Raw genomic sequence first — 15,700 nt, forward strand, 5'->3', positions numbered from 1 at the left:
CCAGAGAAGAATGGCAGATCAACTTGATGGATTAGGCCGAAAAGGCAAAAATGACCAGAAGAATCAGAAAGCAGGAAGGCCAAAAATTTAATAAGTAATAGGGAGAATTTATAGCTTATCTTAAAGACTACTGTAAACAGTTAAAATTGTTAGAAGGACTGGAATGGCACCTGTAGTTTAAAGTTTTGATGCCATGTGGATGACTGCCTACAAAGCTTCATGTATATGCTTGGCAACTGTTTTAAGAATTTTCAGTAAAGTTGATAATACATAAACAAATAAACACAAGAAAGAAACGGTTGTATCCAATGCTAGCCCAAATGGCCACCTGCCAGTGATTCTTGCATTGCAGCGGGTTGGGCTAAATGACCACTGGGGGTCCCTCCCAACCCTTTAATTCTATGATTCTATGAATACTGAGAACATACCCGTTGAAGTTACCAGAAGCGCCTAACTTCACCCCATTAATTCCAATGGGCCCCCTCTGCTGCTGGTCCTACTCAGAGTAACAGTAGTAGTAGTAGTAGTAGTAATAATAATAATAATAATAATAATAATAATAAACCAACCAATAATGGCTGGGTTTCCCCTGCTACTCTGGGCAGCTTCCAACAAAATATTAAAATACAGTGGTCTGTTAAACATTAAAAGCTTCCCTAAACAGGGCTGCCTTCTGATGTCTTCTAAAAGTCTGGTCGTTGTTTTTCTCTTTGACATCTGGTGGGAGGGTGTTCCACAGGGTGGGTGCCACTACGCACCGATGTAGATCCACTGATGTTCACTGGGCATGACTAACTTCGGCCCCATTATAGTGGTACCTCTAGTTACAAACTTAATTCGTTTCGGAGGTCCGTTCTTAACCTGAAACTGTTCTTAACTAGAGGCGTGCTTTCACTAACGGGGCCTCTTTCTGCCGCTGCGCCGCCGGCACACAACTTCCGTTCTCATCCCGGGGCAAAGTTCTCAACTCGAGGTAACTCTTCCAGGTTAGCGGAGTTTGTAACCTGAAGCGTTTGTAACCTGAGGCGTTTGTAACTCGGGGTACCACTGTAATTCCAAGGGGCCTGCTCCAGGGGGAACTTTGCTGGATTCATTCCAAAGGGCCTCAGCTGTGGTGAGTCACCCGGAGTGCTTGTGTTAAGCCCTGGAACACGAAACCCGGATGCAAATCGACAAACCCCTGGCGCTCCCAAAACGCTTACGGCAATTCAGCTCGTCCGAGCCGTCTGTGCAGTCGTTGTCCCCGTCGCATCGCCAGAGCTTGAGGGCGCAGTGACCGTTCCGGCACTTGAACTCGTTGGGTTCGCAGGGGCTGGGGGTGCCTGTCCAGGAGACAGAGAGAGAATTCAGAAGCTGGTACCCAGCCATGACCCACAAAACCCTCCCCACCTGTCAGGGGTTCTCTGAGCAGCAGAGGGACGGGTAATATTACCCCCCAGGGGTTGATTCTAACTCTAAAGATCCAAGACTCAATGTTAAAATAAGTTGAGATTTCTCGCAACCAGATTCCCAAATATCTTAGCCAGATTCCCAAATATCTAACTTTTTTTTACATATTTTCAAACCAGACATTTTTTCTAACGTATTTTTCAACTTATCATTTCTAATGTCATAATAAACAGCAATGGAGATAAGGGACCAGCTGGTCTTGTTCCTTTGTCTATCTGGCATTTGTCTGAAAGAATATTATTTATTAAAATATTTGTGGATTGATCAGTATAGATCGCTTTAATTCCAGCCAGGAAAGATTTCCCTATTTCCATTTTCTCTAATACCTTAATCAAAAATGGCCAAGAAATATTATCAAAAGCTTTCTCCACATCTAAAAATATTAATGTGGCCTGTTTTTCATTTCTCACTTCCAAACACTCTATTAAGTTAATTAGATACCTTACATTGTCCTTCATTTGTCGGCCTAGTAAGAACCTGGCTTGGTCTCTGTGGACTGATGTAGTTACCATCTTTTTTAATCCGTTAGCTAAAATTGTAGCAAATAGTTTATGATCACAATTCTAGGACTCGATGATCAATCAAGGCCCTACTTTGTCCCACAAAAGAGAAGCTGATGCTAGATTACTCTGTGGCACTGGTAAGCTATAGCTCAGCAGCAGAAAATCTGCTTGGCATGCAGAAGGCCACAGGTTCAGTCCCTGGCAGCTTCTCCAGGTGCCTGATGGGCCACTGCCTGATGCGCCACTGCTGCCAGTCCGTGTAAAAAGGTAAAGGTAAAGGTAAAGGTACCCCTGACCATTAGGTCCAGTCACGAACGACTCTGGGGTTGCGGCGCTCATCTCACTTTACTGGCTGAGGGAGCCGGCGTACAGCTTCCGGGTCATGTGGCCAGCATGACTAAGCCGCTTCTGGCGAACCAGAGCAGCGCATGAAAACGCCGTTTACCTTCCCGCCAGAGCGGTACCTATTTATCTACTTGCACTTTGACGTGCTTTCGAACTGCTAGATTGGCAGGAGCAGGGACCAAGCAATGGGAGCTCGCCCCGTGGCAGGGATTCGAACTGCCGACCTTCTGATCGGCAAGCCCTAGGCTCTGTGGTTTAACCCACAGCGCCACCCGCGTCCCGCCAGTCCGTGTAGCCAGAGCGAAATGGTCTGACTCTGTACAAGGCTGCTCCTTATATCAATCAGTGCATTTTTCAGCACCACAAAGACTAGAAAATTTGCTTTCAAGCCCCAAGGTGGGACATCTGCCTTGCATACAGAAGGCCCCAGCTTCCATTCTCCAGGTAGGGCTGGGAATGTCCACCTGCCGAAACTCTGGAAAGCTGCTGCCAGTCAGTGCAGCCCACACAGAGCTAGGTGGATCCATGGTCCGGCTCCCCAAGCAACTCGCCAACAGGCGCTCACCGCATCTGCTCTCGTCGCTTCCGTCGCTGCAATCCCTCTCCCCATCGCAGAGGTAGTCCCGGGGGATGCACTGCTTGTTGGAGCAGACGGCCTCGTCCTTCCTGCAAGGTCGCGGGAAGGGGGGCAGGGAGGGCTTGGCGGGGAAGACCCCAGGCAGAGCGGTGACTGGGGCCCGGCGGGTGGTCACTGAGGCCGTGGTAGCGGGCACCCGAGTGGTGCTGGGCCGGGCGGAGGTGACAGGCGGCCGAGGGGTGGTGATGCCTGCAGAGAGGGAAGAAAGGAGGAAGTCAGTCCCTCGTCCCGAGACTTCCAGAGTTCTGGTCTCAAACTCAGAACTTGCCTCTCCCGGACGACGCAAGGGAGACTAGGATGAATCACTTGATCCTCGCTGTGGCTTGATAGAGAGGGGGATGCCGGGAAGTCAAAAGGATAAGGAGAATTCAAATTCTCCTCATCTTTATTTTATATACAGTCAAACCTCGGTTGTCAAGCGTAATCCATTCCAGAAGACCGTACGACTTCCAAAACGTTCGACAACTGAAAACTGAAAGCGGAAACCTCAACACAATAGGGAAACTCAAAACAGTAGCACATTCAGCTTCTGAAAATCGTTCGAAAACCGGAACATTTACTTCTGGGTTTGGGGCGTTTGGGAACCGAAACATAATGGAGGCATTCAGGAACCGAGGTTTGACACTCTGTGTGTGTGTGTGTGTGTGTGTGTGTGTGTAAAATGTTTATTAAATTTTCTGTTTTACAATTTAAAATACTCATTTAAACATCAGAAACCTGGAAGATAGAAACTTTAATAAGGAATGGAAAACATTTACAATTTACCTAAAAGAACACTGTAAACAACTAAAAACTTTGGCAGGATCTGAGCAATGCTTGTAATGTTTCAAAAATTAAGGAAAAAAGGGATTATTTTAAGAAAAAAAGAGAAAATATATGTAATGCAGTAGAAAAATTTTCATAATGGAAACCATAGAGGGGTGAATCAAAGGATTCAGGGAATCCTAAATGTTGATGATTGTGATTAATGATTGAATACAAATGCACAGTGTGAAATTGAATAAAAAATATTAAGAATAAAAGAAGAAGTGCTAAAAGCTTTTCTTTTTCCCAAATGGGGCAGGGGGCAGCAACAGCTTCTGCCTAGGCTGCCCCCCTGCCTCGTTCCTCACCGCAGCCGTCCTCGTCCGAGGCGTCGTCACAGTCGGCGTGGCCATCGCAGCGATCCTCCAGGAGGACACATTCGCCGCTGTCGCAGCCGAACTCATCGCTGCCGCACTCGGGAGCTATAGAGTTGGAAGGGATACCAAGAGTCATCTAGTCCAAACCCAAGCAATGCAGGCATTACGGACTCGTGGGGGTGAAAGGGATGCCGGCCGTGAATTCTCTGCACCCCCCCCCGCCCACTGCCATCTATGACAGAAAAGTTTGTTTTGCTGGGCAGGTTGGGTCCCCAAGTGCTTTCTTTTTTTTTTTCCCTGCCAGCAAACAGTTAACGAATGGCAGCCTCTGATTGGCCAGGGTTCCAGGAGGGGGACTTGAAAAGGAGAGGATTTTGAGCAAGGGTCAGCAAACTTTTTCAGCAGGGGGCCGGTCCACTGTCCCTCAGAGCTTGCAGGGGGCCAGACTATGTTTTGGGGGAAAATAATGAACAAAGTCCTATGCCCCACAAATAACCCAGAGATGCATTTTAAATAAAAGCACACATTCGACTCATGTAAAAACACACTGATTCCTGGACCGTCCGCGGGCCGGATTGAGAAGGCGATTGGAGTAGGGTTGTTAAAAGGGTGTGTAACTGACAGAAAACACCTTCTTTAAGAACCAAAGCATTAAGCGGCAACAGCTGTGCAACAGCTGAGAAAGAGCATTATAATCTGAAGTAGCCTATGTTTTACCCACTTTGTGTCATAAACTTATTTTGTTAAATAAAATCGCTTGTTTGTTTGATCAAATCCTGCCTGAGACTCCAAATTATTAAGTTTTTCCTCACACAAGTCAGCCACAAGATAATCTGGATAGGTAAAGGTAAAGGGACCCCTGTAAAGGTAAAGGATAGGTAAAGGGACCCCTGACCATTAGGTCCAGTCATGGCCGACTCTGGGGTTGCGGCGCTCATCTCGCTTTATTGGCCGAGGGAGCCGGCATACAGCTTCCAGGTCATGTGACCAGCATGACTAAGCCGCTTCCGGCGAACCAGAGCAGCGCACGGAAACACCGTTTACCTTCCCACCAGAGTGGTACCTATTTATCTACTTGCATTTTGACGCGCTTTCGAACTGCTAGGTTGGCAGGAGCAGAGACCGAGCAATGGGAGCTCACCCCGTTGTGGGGATTTGAACCGCCGACCTTCTGATCGGCAAGTCCTAGGCTCTGTGGTTTAATCCACAGTGCCACCCGTGTCCCTAATCTGGGATAGTTTGTAGGAATTCGTGGAATTGGTGTTCTGTGAGGTGGGTGCACTATATTTAGGTGAGGGCGGGCCCAAGGGGGGAAAGTGTTGTTGCGCCGTCGCACCATCACCTCAGCCCCACAGCCATGCTCACCGCAGTCCAGCTCGTCCGACATGTCCCGGCAGTCCGATCGGCTGTCACAGAGGAACTCTTTGGAGATGCACTCGCCACTCCTGCACCTGAACTCATCGGCTGTGCAAGCGCGAACCACGGGTGTCACTGAAAGCAAATATGGGGCATCAGGGCCACTCTTGCAGAGAGAGGTTGGGGGTGTAGCGGGGAGAAGCTGGCTGCACTCTGGAGCCCTCCTTTCGAGGAGCAACTCCACCAAAACCTCAATCCAGCTCACAGTGCAAATTTGCCACCCTTTAAATTGCACTAGTATGTCGTCACCCGCCCCCTTCCACGGGTCTCTTGTAGCTACGGGCACCATCTTCCCTTCTCTCACTCACTTTAAGGGCTGACAATGGTGACAAGAGTGACTCCTTTTCTCTCTATTATTACAGTGGTGCCCCGCAAGACGAATTCCTCGCAAGATGGAAAACCCGCTAGACGAAAGAGTTTTCCGTTTTGGAGGTGCTTCGCGAAACGAATTTCCTATGGGCTTGCTTCGCAAGACGACAATGCCTTGCGAGTTCCTGCGGGGGTTTTTTCCTCCCCCCCCCTTTTTCTAAGCCGCTAAGCCGCTTATCAGCTGATCCGATCAGCAGATAAGCCGCTAAAAGCCGCTAATAGCACTAATCCGCTAATCCGTCAACGGGCTTGCTTCGCAAGACGGAAAAACCGCTAGACGAAGAGAATCACAGAACGGATTCTTTTCGTCTTGCGGGGCACCACTGTATTATTATTTATTGAGTTTATATACCGCCCTATACCCGGAGGCCTGAGGGCGGTTCACAGAAAAATATCCCAACATATATAATCAGAATGAAAACAACAAGCTAGTAACACACACACCTCCCAGAAAAGAGCCACATTTTAAAAGGGTATAGGATGTCAAACAGATCAACCAAGGGCCTGGTTAAAAAGGAACATTTTTGCCTGGCGCCTAAAGGTGTGTAATGAAGGCGCCAGGCGAACTTCCCTGGGGAAGACATTCCACAGATGGGGAGCCACTGCAGAGAAGGCCCCGTTCTCGTGTTGCCACCCTCCGAACCTCTCAAGGAGGTACATGAAGGAGGGCCTCAGAAAATGATCTCAGGGTCTGGGTAGGTTCATATGGAAAGAGGCGGTTCTTGAGGCATTGCAGTCCTGAGACATTTAAGGCTTTATAGGTGGAAACCAGCACTTTGAGTTGGGCCCAGAAACTAATCGGTAGCCAGTGCAGTCGGACCAGGAGCGGTGTAATGTGCTCAAACCGTTCTGCTCCGGTGAGCGACCTGACCGCTGAATTCTGCAATAGCTGAATTCTACCCCCTCATCCCATCCTATCCCTCCTGGCTGCCTCCTTTATCCCCACAGCAGTTGAGTGAGGGTTCGCGCCGATGAATTTGAACCTTCCCATGGTCTCTGAGGATACCCTAAATAACCTAACAGAGTCTAGCTTGGCTTTAGAATTAACTGCGTTGCCCCCTGTAATTCCTGAATTGTAGCGGGTCGGGCTGGATGACCTTGCGGGGTCCCTTGCCATTCTGTGATTCTATTAGCTGTGACTCCTCCATTGCAGGGGGCTAGACTACTATTCCTGGGAAAGGCTTCACCCAGCCTTAGGGGGGAGGCAATTCATCATGCTGGGAATGAACCCCAGCACCCCCCAGGCAAGCAAACCTGCCCCCTTCCAAGCTGTGTTCCACCCCCACCCACCCAGAAAGCACAACCCCTCCTTTGGCACACACCAAAACCCACAGCACACAGTTAGGGGGCTACTAGCACAAGCCAAGCAAACCAAGAGCCAGCCACACAAACGCCCCAGACTTCCAAGCTGCCTTCCTGCTTTTTTGATAGTTACCGTATTTTTTGCACCATAACACTCACTTTTTTCCTCCTAGAAAGTAAGGGGAAATATCTGTGCGTGTTATGGAGCGAATGCCTGCGGGTGGCGGGGGGGGGGGATCTGCTGCAGTCGTGAGCAGAGGATCCATGGTTCCCCTTCCTTCCCTCCTCTGTAGTTACAAAGCACGGATCCACATGGATCCTCAGGATTTTTGCATTGGGCTACTCCAAACTCACTGTCAGATCACATGTCTGTGGCCACAGCATGAACCACAAAAATCATATATCCACTATTTCGTTTAGAATATTTTTTTTTCTTGTTTTCCTCCTCTAAAAACTACGTGCGTGTTATGGTCTGGTGTGTGTTATAGAGTGAAAAATACGGTACTTCACAGATCGGCATCAATACAAACAGACTCTCCATCGTCCCAGCACAGGGGGTCAAGGAAGGAGGCAGTGGAGCACTCGGGGAACTTCAGTGGGGAAATACTCAGCGTTGGGGCTCAGCATGGAGAAGGCTCCAGGCTCAGTCCCCAACAGAGATATTGTTGCCAGTCACAGAGTAGAAAAATACAGAGCAAGGTGCACTCAGTGCTCTGAATTGATATAAGGGAGCATGCCTTGTTCAGATTAGTCCTTTACTATTCAGAACCATGAGGTCTAGAAACTTGTTTTATCGTGAAGGGAAGGAGCATGGTTCAGTGGCAGAGCACCGGCTTGGCACGCATTGTTCAATCCCTAAGGGCAGCACCTCCAGGCAGAAGTGGGAACTTTCCCCTGTCTGAAACCCTGGAGGGCCACTGCTGCCAGCCAGTGTAGGCAGCACTGAGCTAGATGGAACGGTAGTCTGACTCAGCACAACGCGGCTCCCAATGTTCCTGGACCTGCCTGGTGCAGTCCCCAAATCCAGACGGAGCCCAGGAAGCCAGAGGAGTGGCTCTCTTACGGTCCTCTGAGTCCAGAGCAGCTGTCTACCAGCTCAATCTGCCACAGACTGTCTTGCAGAGTCGTACATGCTCTGATCATCTCCCGCTTGGACTACTGCAATGCACTCTATGTGGGGCTACCTTTGAAGGGTACCCAGAAACTACAACTAATCAAGAATGCGGCAGTTAGACTGGTGACTGGGAGTGGGCGCCAAAACCACATAACACCAGTCCTGAAAGACCTACATTGGCTCCCAGTACATTTCGGAGCACAATTCAAAGTGTCAGTGCTGACCTTTAAAGCCCTAAACAGCCTTGGTTCAGTATACCTGAAGGAGCGTCTCCACCCCCATCGTTCAGCCCAGACACTGAGGTCCAGCGCCGAGGGCCTTCTGGCGGTTCCCTCCTTGCGAGAAGTGAGGTTACAGGGAACCAGACAGAGGGACTTCTCAGTGTGGAATGCCCTCCCGTCAGATGTCAAGGAAATAAACAACTACCTGACTTTTAGAAGACATCTGAAAGCAGCCCTGTTTAGGGAAGTTTTTAATGTTTGATGTTTTATCATGTTTTTAATATCCTGTTGGGAGCCGCCCAGAGTGGCCAGATGGGTGGGATATAAATAAAATATAATAATAATAATAATAATAATAATAATAATAATAATAATAATAATTGGCAGCAATGGCTCAGCAGAGTTTCAGGCAGAGAATTTCCCCCCAGCCTACTGAGATACATTCCTGGAGACTGGAACTGGGACCTTCTGCATGCCAAGCAGGGGCTCTGCCCGCTGACTTGCGGCCATTTCCCAACCATGCCACGCTGCTGTAAACCAGGCACTGCACTCTGCCCGGTGGGGCGGGCATCAGGAAGCAACATGCCAGTCCCTGCCCTTGCGTGCCACAGCCCAGCTGGAGGGAGAGGCCTGTGTTCCTTCGGGCATGATTCACAGATCCCAAGGGAGGAACCAGGGGTGTCCATCACTCACACTGGCAGAGAAACACACGGCACAACACAAGCAGGCGAGCGCAAAGGGACCTGGAGGCCACCCCACCCCTCGAAAAGGGCTGTGCAACAGGCAGGTAGCTCTGCCGATCCATGCACAGCTCAGAGATGTTTTTCTCCCACTAGAGATCCAGGGTTGCCCGTTGCAACTTTAGTGGCAGTGTGTTCAGGAGACGCAATAGGGAGGTTGTTTAGCTGAACCTAAGCTATGGTTTTCCCAGTGGTGATGTATGGAAGTGAGAGCTGGACCATCAAGAAGGCTGATCACCAAAGAATTGATGCTTTTGAATTCTGGTGCTGGAGGAGACTCTTGAGAGTCCCATGGACTGCAAGAAGATCAAACCGATCCATTCTGAAGGAAATCAGCCCTGAGTGCTCACTGGAAGGACAGATCCTGAAGCTGAGGCTCCAATACTTTGGCCACCTCATGAGAAGAGAAGACTCCCTGGAAAAGACCCTGGTGTTGGGAAATATGGAGGGCACAAGGAGAAGGGGACGACAGAGGACGAAATGGTTGGATAGTGTTCTCGAAGCTACCAGCATGAGTTTGACCAAACTGCGGGAGGTAGTGGAAGACAGGAGGGCCTGGCATGCTCTGGTCCATGGGTTCACGAAGAGTTGGACACGACTAAATGACTAAACAACAACAAGCGTATAAGACGAGCGTGCTGAATGAGGTTCTGCCCATCAAGTCCTGCAACCTGTCCCCAAAGTGGCCAAACAGATGCCAGGTGAGAGAGACTTTGTGCTGGCCACCAGGCAATGACTTGTGCCACCTGCCTCGGCCCGCCTCCTCCAGTCCTGGGAGCATTTCCCAGACCATGACTTTAGGAACAGCAGAAGCACCTGGGGGGGGGGAAGGAGTTCAGGTATATATTTCTGAAAAATAATTTTGTGTGTCTTTGTTTCTCAATTTGTATTGTGCTATTTTATGCCCTGTGACTTGCCGTTATTTTTTGTTGATTATAGTTTAGAAATTATCTATTGCAATTGCTAAGAACGAATTTCTGCTTCATTATTATGTGCTGATATTTAATTTTACAGTGTGCTGTTACAGTGGTACCTCGGTTCTCGAACGTAATCTGTTCCGGAAAACCGTTCCGAGTTTCGAAACGTTCGAAAACCGAGGCGCAAACAGGGCTATCTGCAAATTCAATTGAGAAAATGGAACAACATGCAGCAGAAGCCGTTTGATTTCTGAGGTGCATTCGAAAACGGAAGCATTTACTTGCGGGTTTTTGGCATTCGCGTTCCAAAACGGGTCAAGAAACTTGGTTCAAGAACCAAGGTACCACTGTATATTTTAATGGATTGTTGTTCTATTTTTATTATGACATGTTTTGGGTATTGGAGCAGGTTGTCAGAAGGTGTGCAATCCTTGCTGATTCCTCAAGCTTGCAAACCGCCTTGCGAATGTTAATATAGAAAGGCGGTGTGCAAATTAAAAGTGGGATGAGATTATGGGAAACCGCAAAACCGGAATTGAGATTGCAGTAGCAGCTCTTCCCTCCGGCAGTTTCGAGCGACCGGCACTCGGAAGCACCGCTAGCACAGCCGTGGTGGAAATATGTCGCTATGGAGGCGGCCTCTCCTGCTATATAGCTGAGCAAGAGAAGTGTGTGCTCTCTCTGTGTGGAGAGCATAGGGTTGCTCCGAAACCTCCCTCTTACAATCTGCAAAGATCACTCTGGCCAGACCTCACAGATGGTGAAACGTGAGCCCTGCAGCTGCAAGAACAATCTCGGATGTTTTCTTCCATACGGGATTCCAAGGAGGTGCTGAGGAGGAGCCAAAGGGGGGAGGGTGACGGTTCCTGGGAGGGGGGTGATCATTAGGGATGGGTAAATTCGTCCATTTCAACCCAGTTTCTCTCCTTTCCTATCTTAAATTCAGTTTCAGGATTTGAACTGGTTTTAGATCTCCTGCTTTTTTGTATTTTGACTGTTGCTACGATAGCTGCTTTTGTTTCTGATCTGTTTTATATTTGTTTTATGGTTCTCTTTAATTGAAGATTATTATTTTTTTAATCGGTTTCTCCGCATTTCCACAGCAATTTGCAATTTTGGCTGGCAGCAAGGGAGAAACAACACTCGTGAAAACCGATCATCACTTTAGTGCAAACTTCTCTCAGCAAACTCATTTTTGAATAGTGTTTCTGACACTGTTCTGCAAGGGATTTTCTCTAGTATCATGCATTTGGGGCATGTTATTTCGCTCATATTTCACGCCCCCGCCCCCCGCACAATATATACTTTTTTGCACACATCGCTTGTTTGGAAAACGGTGTCCTGAAATTTGACAAGTGCCAGCTTGCAAGGATGACTATGTTTCAGTTTGTGTTTCACGAAGTGTGAATTTGAAGGGCTCTCCCTTCTAAAGTGAACTGAATGCGAATTTCTCCCCCAACCACAAAGACCAGTGCACTTCAACTAGGGGTCTCCATTTGTTCTTGGACAGCCACCAACCCTGACAATTGCCTACATTGGCTGAGGATGTTGGGAATCGTAGTCCAACAACATCTGGGGGCCCCGGGTTGACCCACCTTCCCTCGAACTGAGAGGGGAGGTGCCTGGCGAGAAAGGGGCTCCCTGACCCTATTCTGCCCCCGGGACAGAAGCCTCCAGGTCCCATTGCACCCCTCTGACGCCACACTCACCTGGGGGCTCCATTTTAATGGGGGGAGGCGGGGTTTGGGCTGAAAGCAAATGGACAGTTAATGGTGAATGGGACGGGGGGGCACCCATTTCCACAATAAACTCCACCCCATCCTAACCCACATATAGGTTCCAGTCTGGTTCACCTGCTCCCAAGCGGCGGAACTGGAAACCCCACGTGGAGGTGACGTAGGAGGCGATGGAGCCGCTCTCAATGACCGAGAAAAGAACCTGGCGGATCTGGTCCTCGTCCACGTTCCTTTCGGAGCCCACGTCCAGCTCCACGAAGATGTAGCCGTCAATCTCTCTGGGGGGGAAAGGAGGTGTGTGGGCACAATTCACGGACCCATCATGTGCTGAAGGGGGTAAAACCTGAGTCTGGAGACAGGGTCCAATTCCCACCTCCCACCTGACTCTTCCTTTCCAGGGATTGTGCTGTTCAGATCCTAAAACAGTGTTTCCCAAACCTGGCTCTCAAGCTGCTTTGGGGACTGATTTAGGGATGATGGGAGTTGTAGTCCAAAACCAGCTGGAGACCCAAGTTTGGGAACCACTGTCCTAAAATCTCTCTCTCTCTCTCTTTTGTATAATTTTTCATTAAATTTTCTGTTTTACAATTTAGAATACTCATTTAAGCATCCTTAAAATATTAATGACTTCCCTTCTTCTCTTTCCATGGTTCATTTTGCATATCATAAATCCCTGCATGTTTTACAAAAACTAAACCATTATTACATCCATCAAAACTTATTTACACTGAATTAATCTTAATGCTGCCAACGTTTTCAGCTGTACAGAATTATTTCCCATATATTCAATACACGTTTTTCAATCTTATCTAAACATATGTTCTTCTTGTTCTCTTAAGTTAAGTTATGTTAAGTCTGCAAGCTGCACATATTCCGGCAGCTTAAGTTGCCATTCTTCTTCGGTTGGGACCTCGCTCGTTTTCCATTTTTGGGCTAACATTTTTGGGCTGCAGTAGTGGCATACATAAATAACCTTTTTTGACACCTGGGAATTTCAGTCTGAATGTATCCCCAAGAAAATGGACTCTGTTTTTTTTTTTGGTTTTTTTTTTGGAAAAGTACTTTTAAAACATTTTTTTCCAATTCATTACGGATCATTTCCCAATACTCTTTTACCCTTTTACAAGTCCACCACATGTGAAAGAATTTCCCTCAACCTCTAAAATATCTCAATTTGCAGCTGTTGATTAAAAGAAACAAACAGGAGAGGGGAAACAAGTTTCTGGATCTCGTCATCTCGTCAACATTGGGACAAGGTCTTCTCTAAAGCAAGGCTGGGAAAGAGGTGATCCTTCAGATGCTGGAAAAACTTTGCCTTTCACCAGCCCCGGCCAGCATGCCTAGTGGTCAGGGCTGAGGGTGGGAGGCTGAGTCCAAGGACAGCTACAGGTTCCCTGTCCGTGCATTAAAAGGAGGTTGATTGGAGGTAGCCAGAGGCACTGAATGCAAGTTATAGTCTACTTCAGTGATGGGAAACCTGTAGCCTTCAAATGTTGTCCGCTTGGACTACTGCACAGCACTCTGCGTGGGGCTACCTTTGAAGGTGACCCAGAAACTACAACTAATCCAGAATGCGGCAGTTAGACTGGTGACGGGGGCAGCTGCCGAGACCATATAGCACAGTTCCTGAGAGACTTACATTGGCTCCCAGTTTCCGAGCACAATTCAAAGTGTTGGTGCTAAAGCCCTAAACGGCCTCGGCCCAGTATATCTGAAGGAGCGTCTCCACCCCCATCGTTCTGCCCGGATGCTGAGCTCCAGCTCTGAGGGTCTTCTGGCGGTTCCCTCACTGCGAGAAGCAAAGCTACAGGGAACCAGACAGAGGGCCTTTTCGGTAGAGGCGCCCGCCCTGTGGAACGCCCTTCCTTCAGATGTGAAGGAAATAAGCAGCTATCTTCTCTTTAAATGACATCTGAAGGTAGCCCTGTTCAGGGAAGTTTTTAATGTGTGACATTTTAATGTATTTTTAATCTTTGTTGGAAGCTGCCCAGAGTGCCTGGGGAAGCCCAGCCAGATGGGCGGGGTACAAATAATAAATTGTTGTTGTTGTTGTTGTTGTTGGCACTTCAGCAATCACTAGCCAGCATGGTCAACGGTCAGGAAGGATGTGAGTTCGAATCCAACATCATCTGGAGCCCAGCAATGTCTTGAGGGCCACACATTCCCTTTCCCTCTTCTAAAACAAAGCAAGATTGTGATGGAGGCAGCTGGGGGCAGTGAAGGCAAGTGACAGTCTAGTTCTGGGATGGCAGCCTTCTGGGTGTTGCTAGACTCCAGCTCCATCCAGCCCTGGCCACTAGCAGGTGTACAGATGGGAGTTGTAGTTCTGCAACAGCCCAGGTGTCCCCCATCCTTTTTCTAAGGATTTGGGCCATTCTTGGTGGGGCTTCTTGGTCTTTCTCCTACACTCTGCTTGCTCCCACAATCTCACATCACCCGGTTAAGAGCTTTGGCCTGCAATGCAAGCTCCTTAAAAGTAAACAGCAAAGGCGGGGGTTAAATCCTGCCTCCGTGGCACCCTGGACATGGAAACCAACCCCTGGACTCACTTGATGAAGACCACGCTAACCACCTGCTCTCCGGGGATCTTGTAGTATTCAGACTCCAGCTGCGGAGAGAAAATTGCATCAGCCTCGTAGAATTGCACAGTTGGAAGGGGCCCAAATGGTCGCTTAGTCCAATCCCCTGAAATGCAGGAATCCCTGCCATTCTGCAGCATTCAAGGTGTTTGCTGCTCTGACCTTTCGGGGGATAAGGAAGAGGGCCAATTCTGCTGCATCTGGTACTGAGAGGGGCCCCCAGACCCGCTAGCTCCTCGCAAGGCTCTTTGGCTAATTTTAAAATGTACTCATTTACTTATCTGCAATATTTCTAAGCCACCTTTAAAACACAAACCAAAAAAATACAAAGCAAATTAAATTACAATTGTGTTAAACCAGGCTTCCTCAACCTCGGCCCTCCAGATGTTTTAAGCCAGCCTTTCTCAACCTGTGGGTCCCCAGATGTTGTTGAACTACAACTCCCATCACCCCTAGCTAGCAAGGCCAGAGCTCAGGGATGATGGGAGTTGTAGTCCAACAGCATCTGGGGACCCACAGGTTAAGAACCGCTGTTTTAAGCCTACCACTCCCAAGATCCCTAGCTAGCAGGACCAGTGGGGTGATGGGAATTGTAGTCTCAAAACATCTGGAGGGACGAGGTTGAGGAAGCTTGTGTTAAACGATGCACTGAAAGCTATGCAAAGCTGTCTGCTTGTCCCCAAACACACATTTTCACTGCCTGCAACAGGAGATCTGGGGAGATCAGAGGCGTGTGCGTTTCATCACCATGGAGCCACTGCAGAAAAGGCCCTGCTCCTGATACATTATCATCTTAACTCCAAGGAGGGTGGAACATGGAACAGGGATACCCTAGCAGATGTTAAAACATTGAGTTCAAGGGAATCTTATGGGAGTAGGTGCTTATTTTGATCCAAACGCACAGGGGTATAAAATTAGAGGAGGATAAGACTGTCCAAAGGGTCTTGATCTCTGTCCCCTTGGGACAGCTCCTTTGTGGAAATGGGACAGAATCAGGCCTTACCGTGTCCACCACCGCTTTGGAGACATCCTGGAACTCCTCTGAGTTGACATCATCCAGGCGGGAGCTGTAGTCGATGGACTTTGTGAAATTCACCAGGGCCCGGAAATAGACTAGAGGGGAGAGATGATGGAAAGGAGATAGTTAGGAGATTGTTGGTCCCGTTAGTGACTTAATACAGAAGATAGCCTTCTCTTACCTAAACACTCACAACGACAGATACTAATGAGAATTCTCGTGTGTGTCGAAAG

General features: G+C 48.4%; 1 protein-coding gene across 20 annotated transcripts in view; it reads right to left on the bottom strand.

Annotated features, from left to right (window-relative positions):
* Nucleotides 1–15,700, bottom strand: part of HSPG2 (heparan sulfate proteoglycan 2) — a 210,720-nt gene that overhangs the window by 130,959 nt on the left and 64,061 nt on the right. For 15 of the 20 annotated variants that reach the window (XM_083514541.1, XM_083514555.1, XM_083514544.1 and 12 more), the window contains 8 exons: nt 15,453–15,562; nt 14,420–14,478; nt 11,988–12,148; nt 11,844–11,882; nt 5,421–5,546; nt 4,047–4,160; nt 2,863–3,123; nt 1,203–1,322 (listed from right to left, as the gene is read on the bottom strand). In XM_083514541.1, coding sequence (XP_083370667.1) covers nt 1,203–1,322; nt 2,863–3,123; nt 4,047–4,160; nt 5,421–5,546; nt 11,844–11,882; nt 11,988–12,148; nt 14,420–14,478; nt 15,453–15,562 — 990 coding nt within the window. The remainder of the gene's footprint in view (nt 1–1,202; nt 1,323–2,862; nt 3,124–4,046; nt 4,161–5,420; nt 5,547–11,843; nt 11,883–11,987; nt 12,149–14,419; nt 14,479–15,452; nt 15,563–15,700) is intronic. The other 5 variants (XM_083514549.1, XM_083514543.1, XM_083514558.1 and 2 more) reach the window with 1 other exon arrangement.

The sequence above is a fragment of the Podarcis liolepis genome, assembly GCF_965112155.1.
Source record: "Podarcis liolepis genome assembly, chromosome: 7".
Lineage (NCBI taxonomy): Eukaryota > Metazoa > Chordata > Lepidosauria > Squamata > Lacertidae > Podarcis > Podarcis liolepis.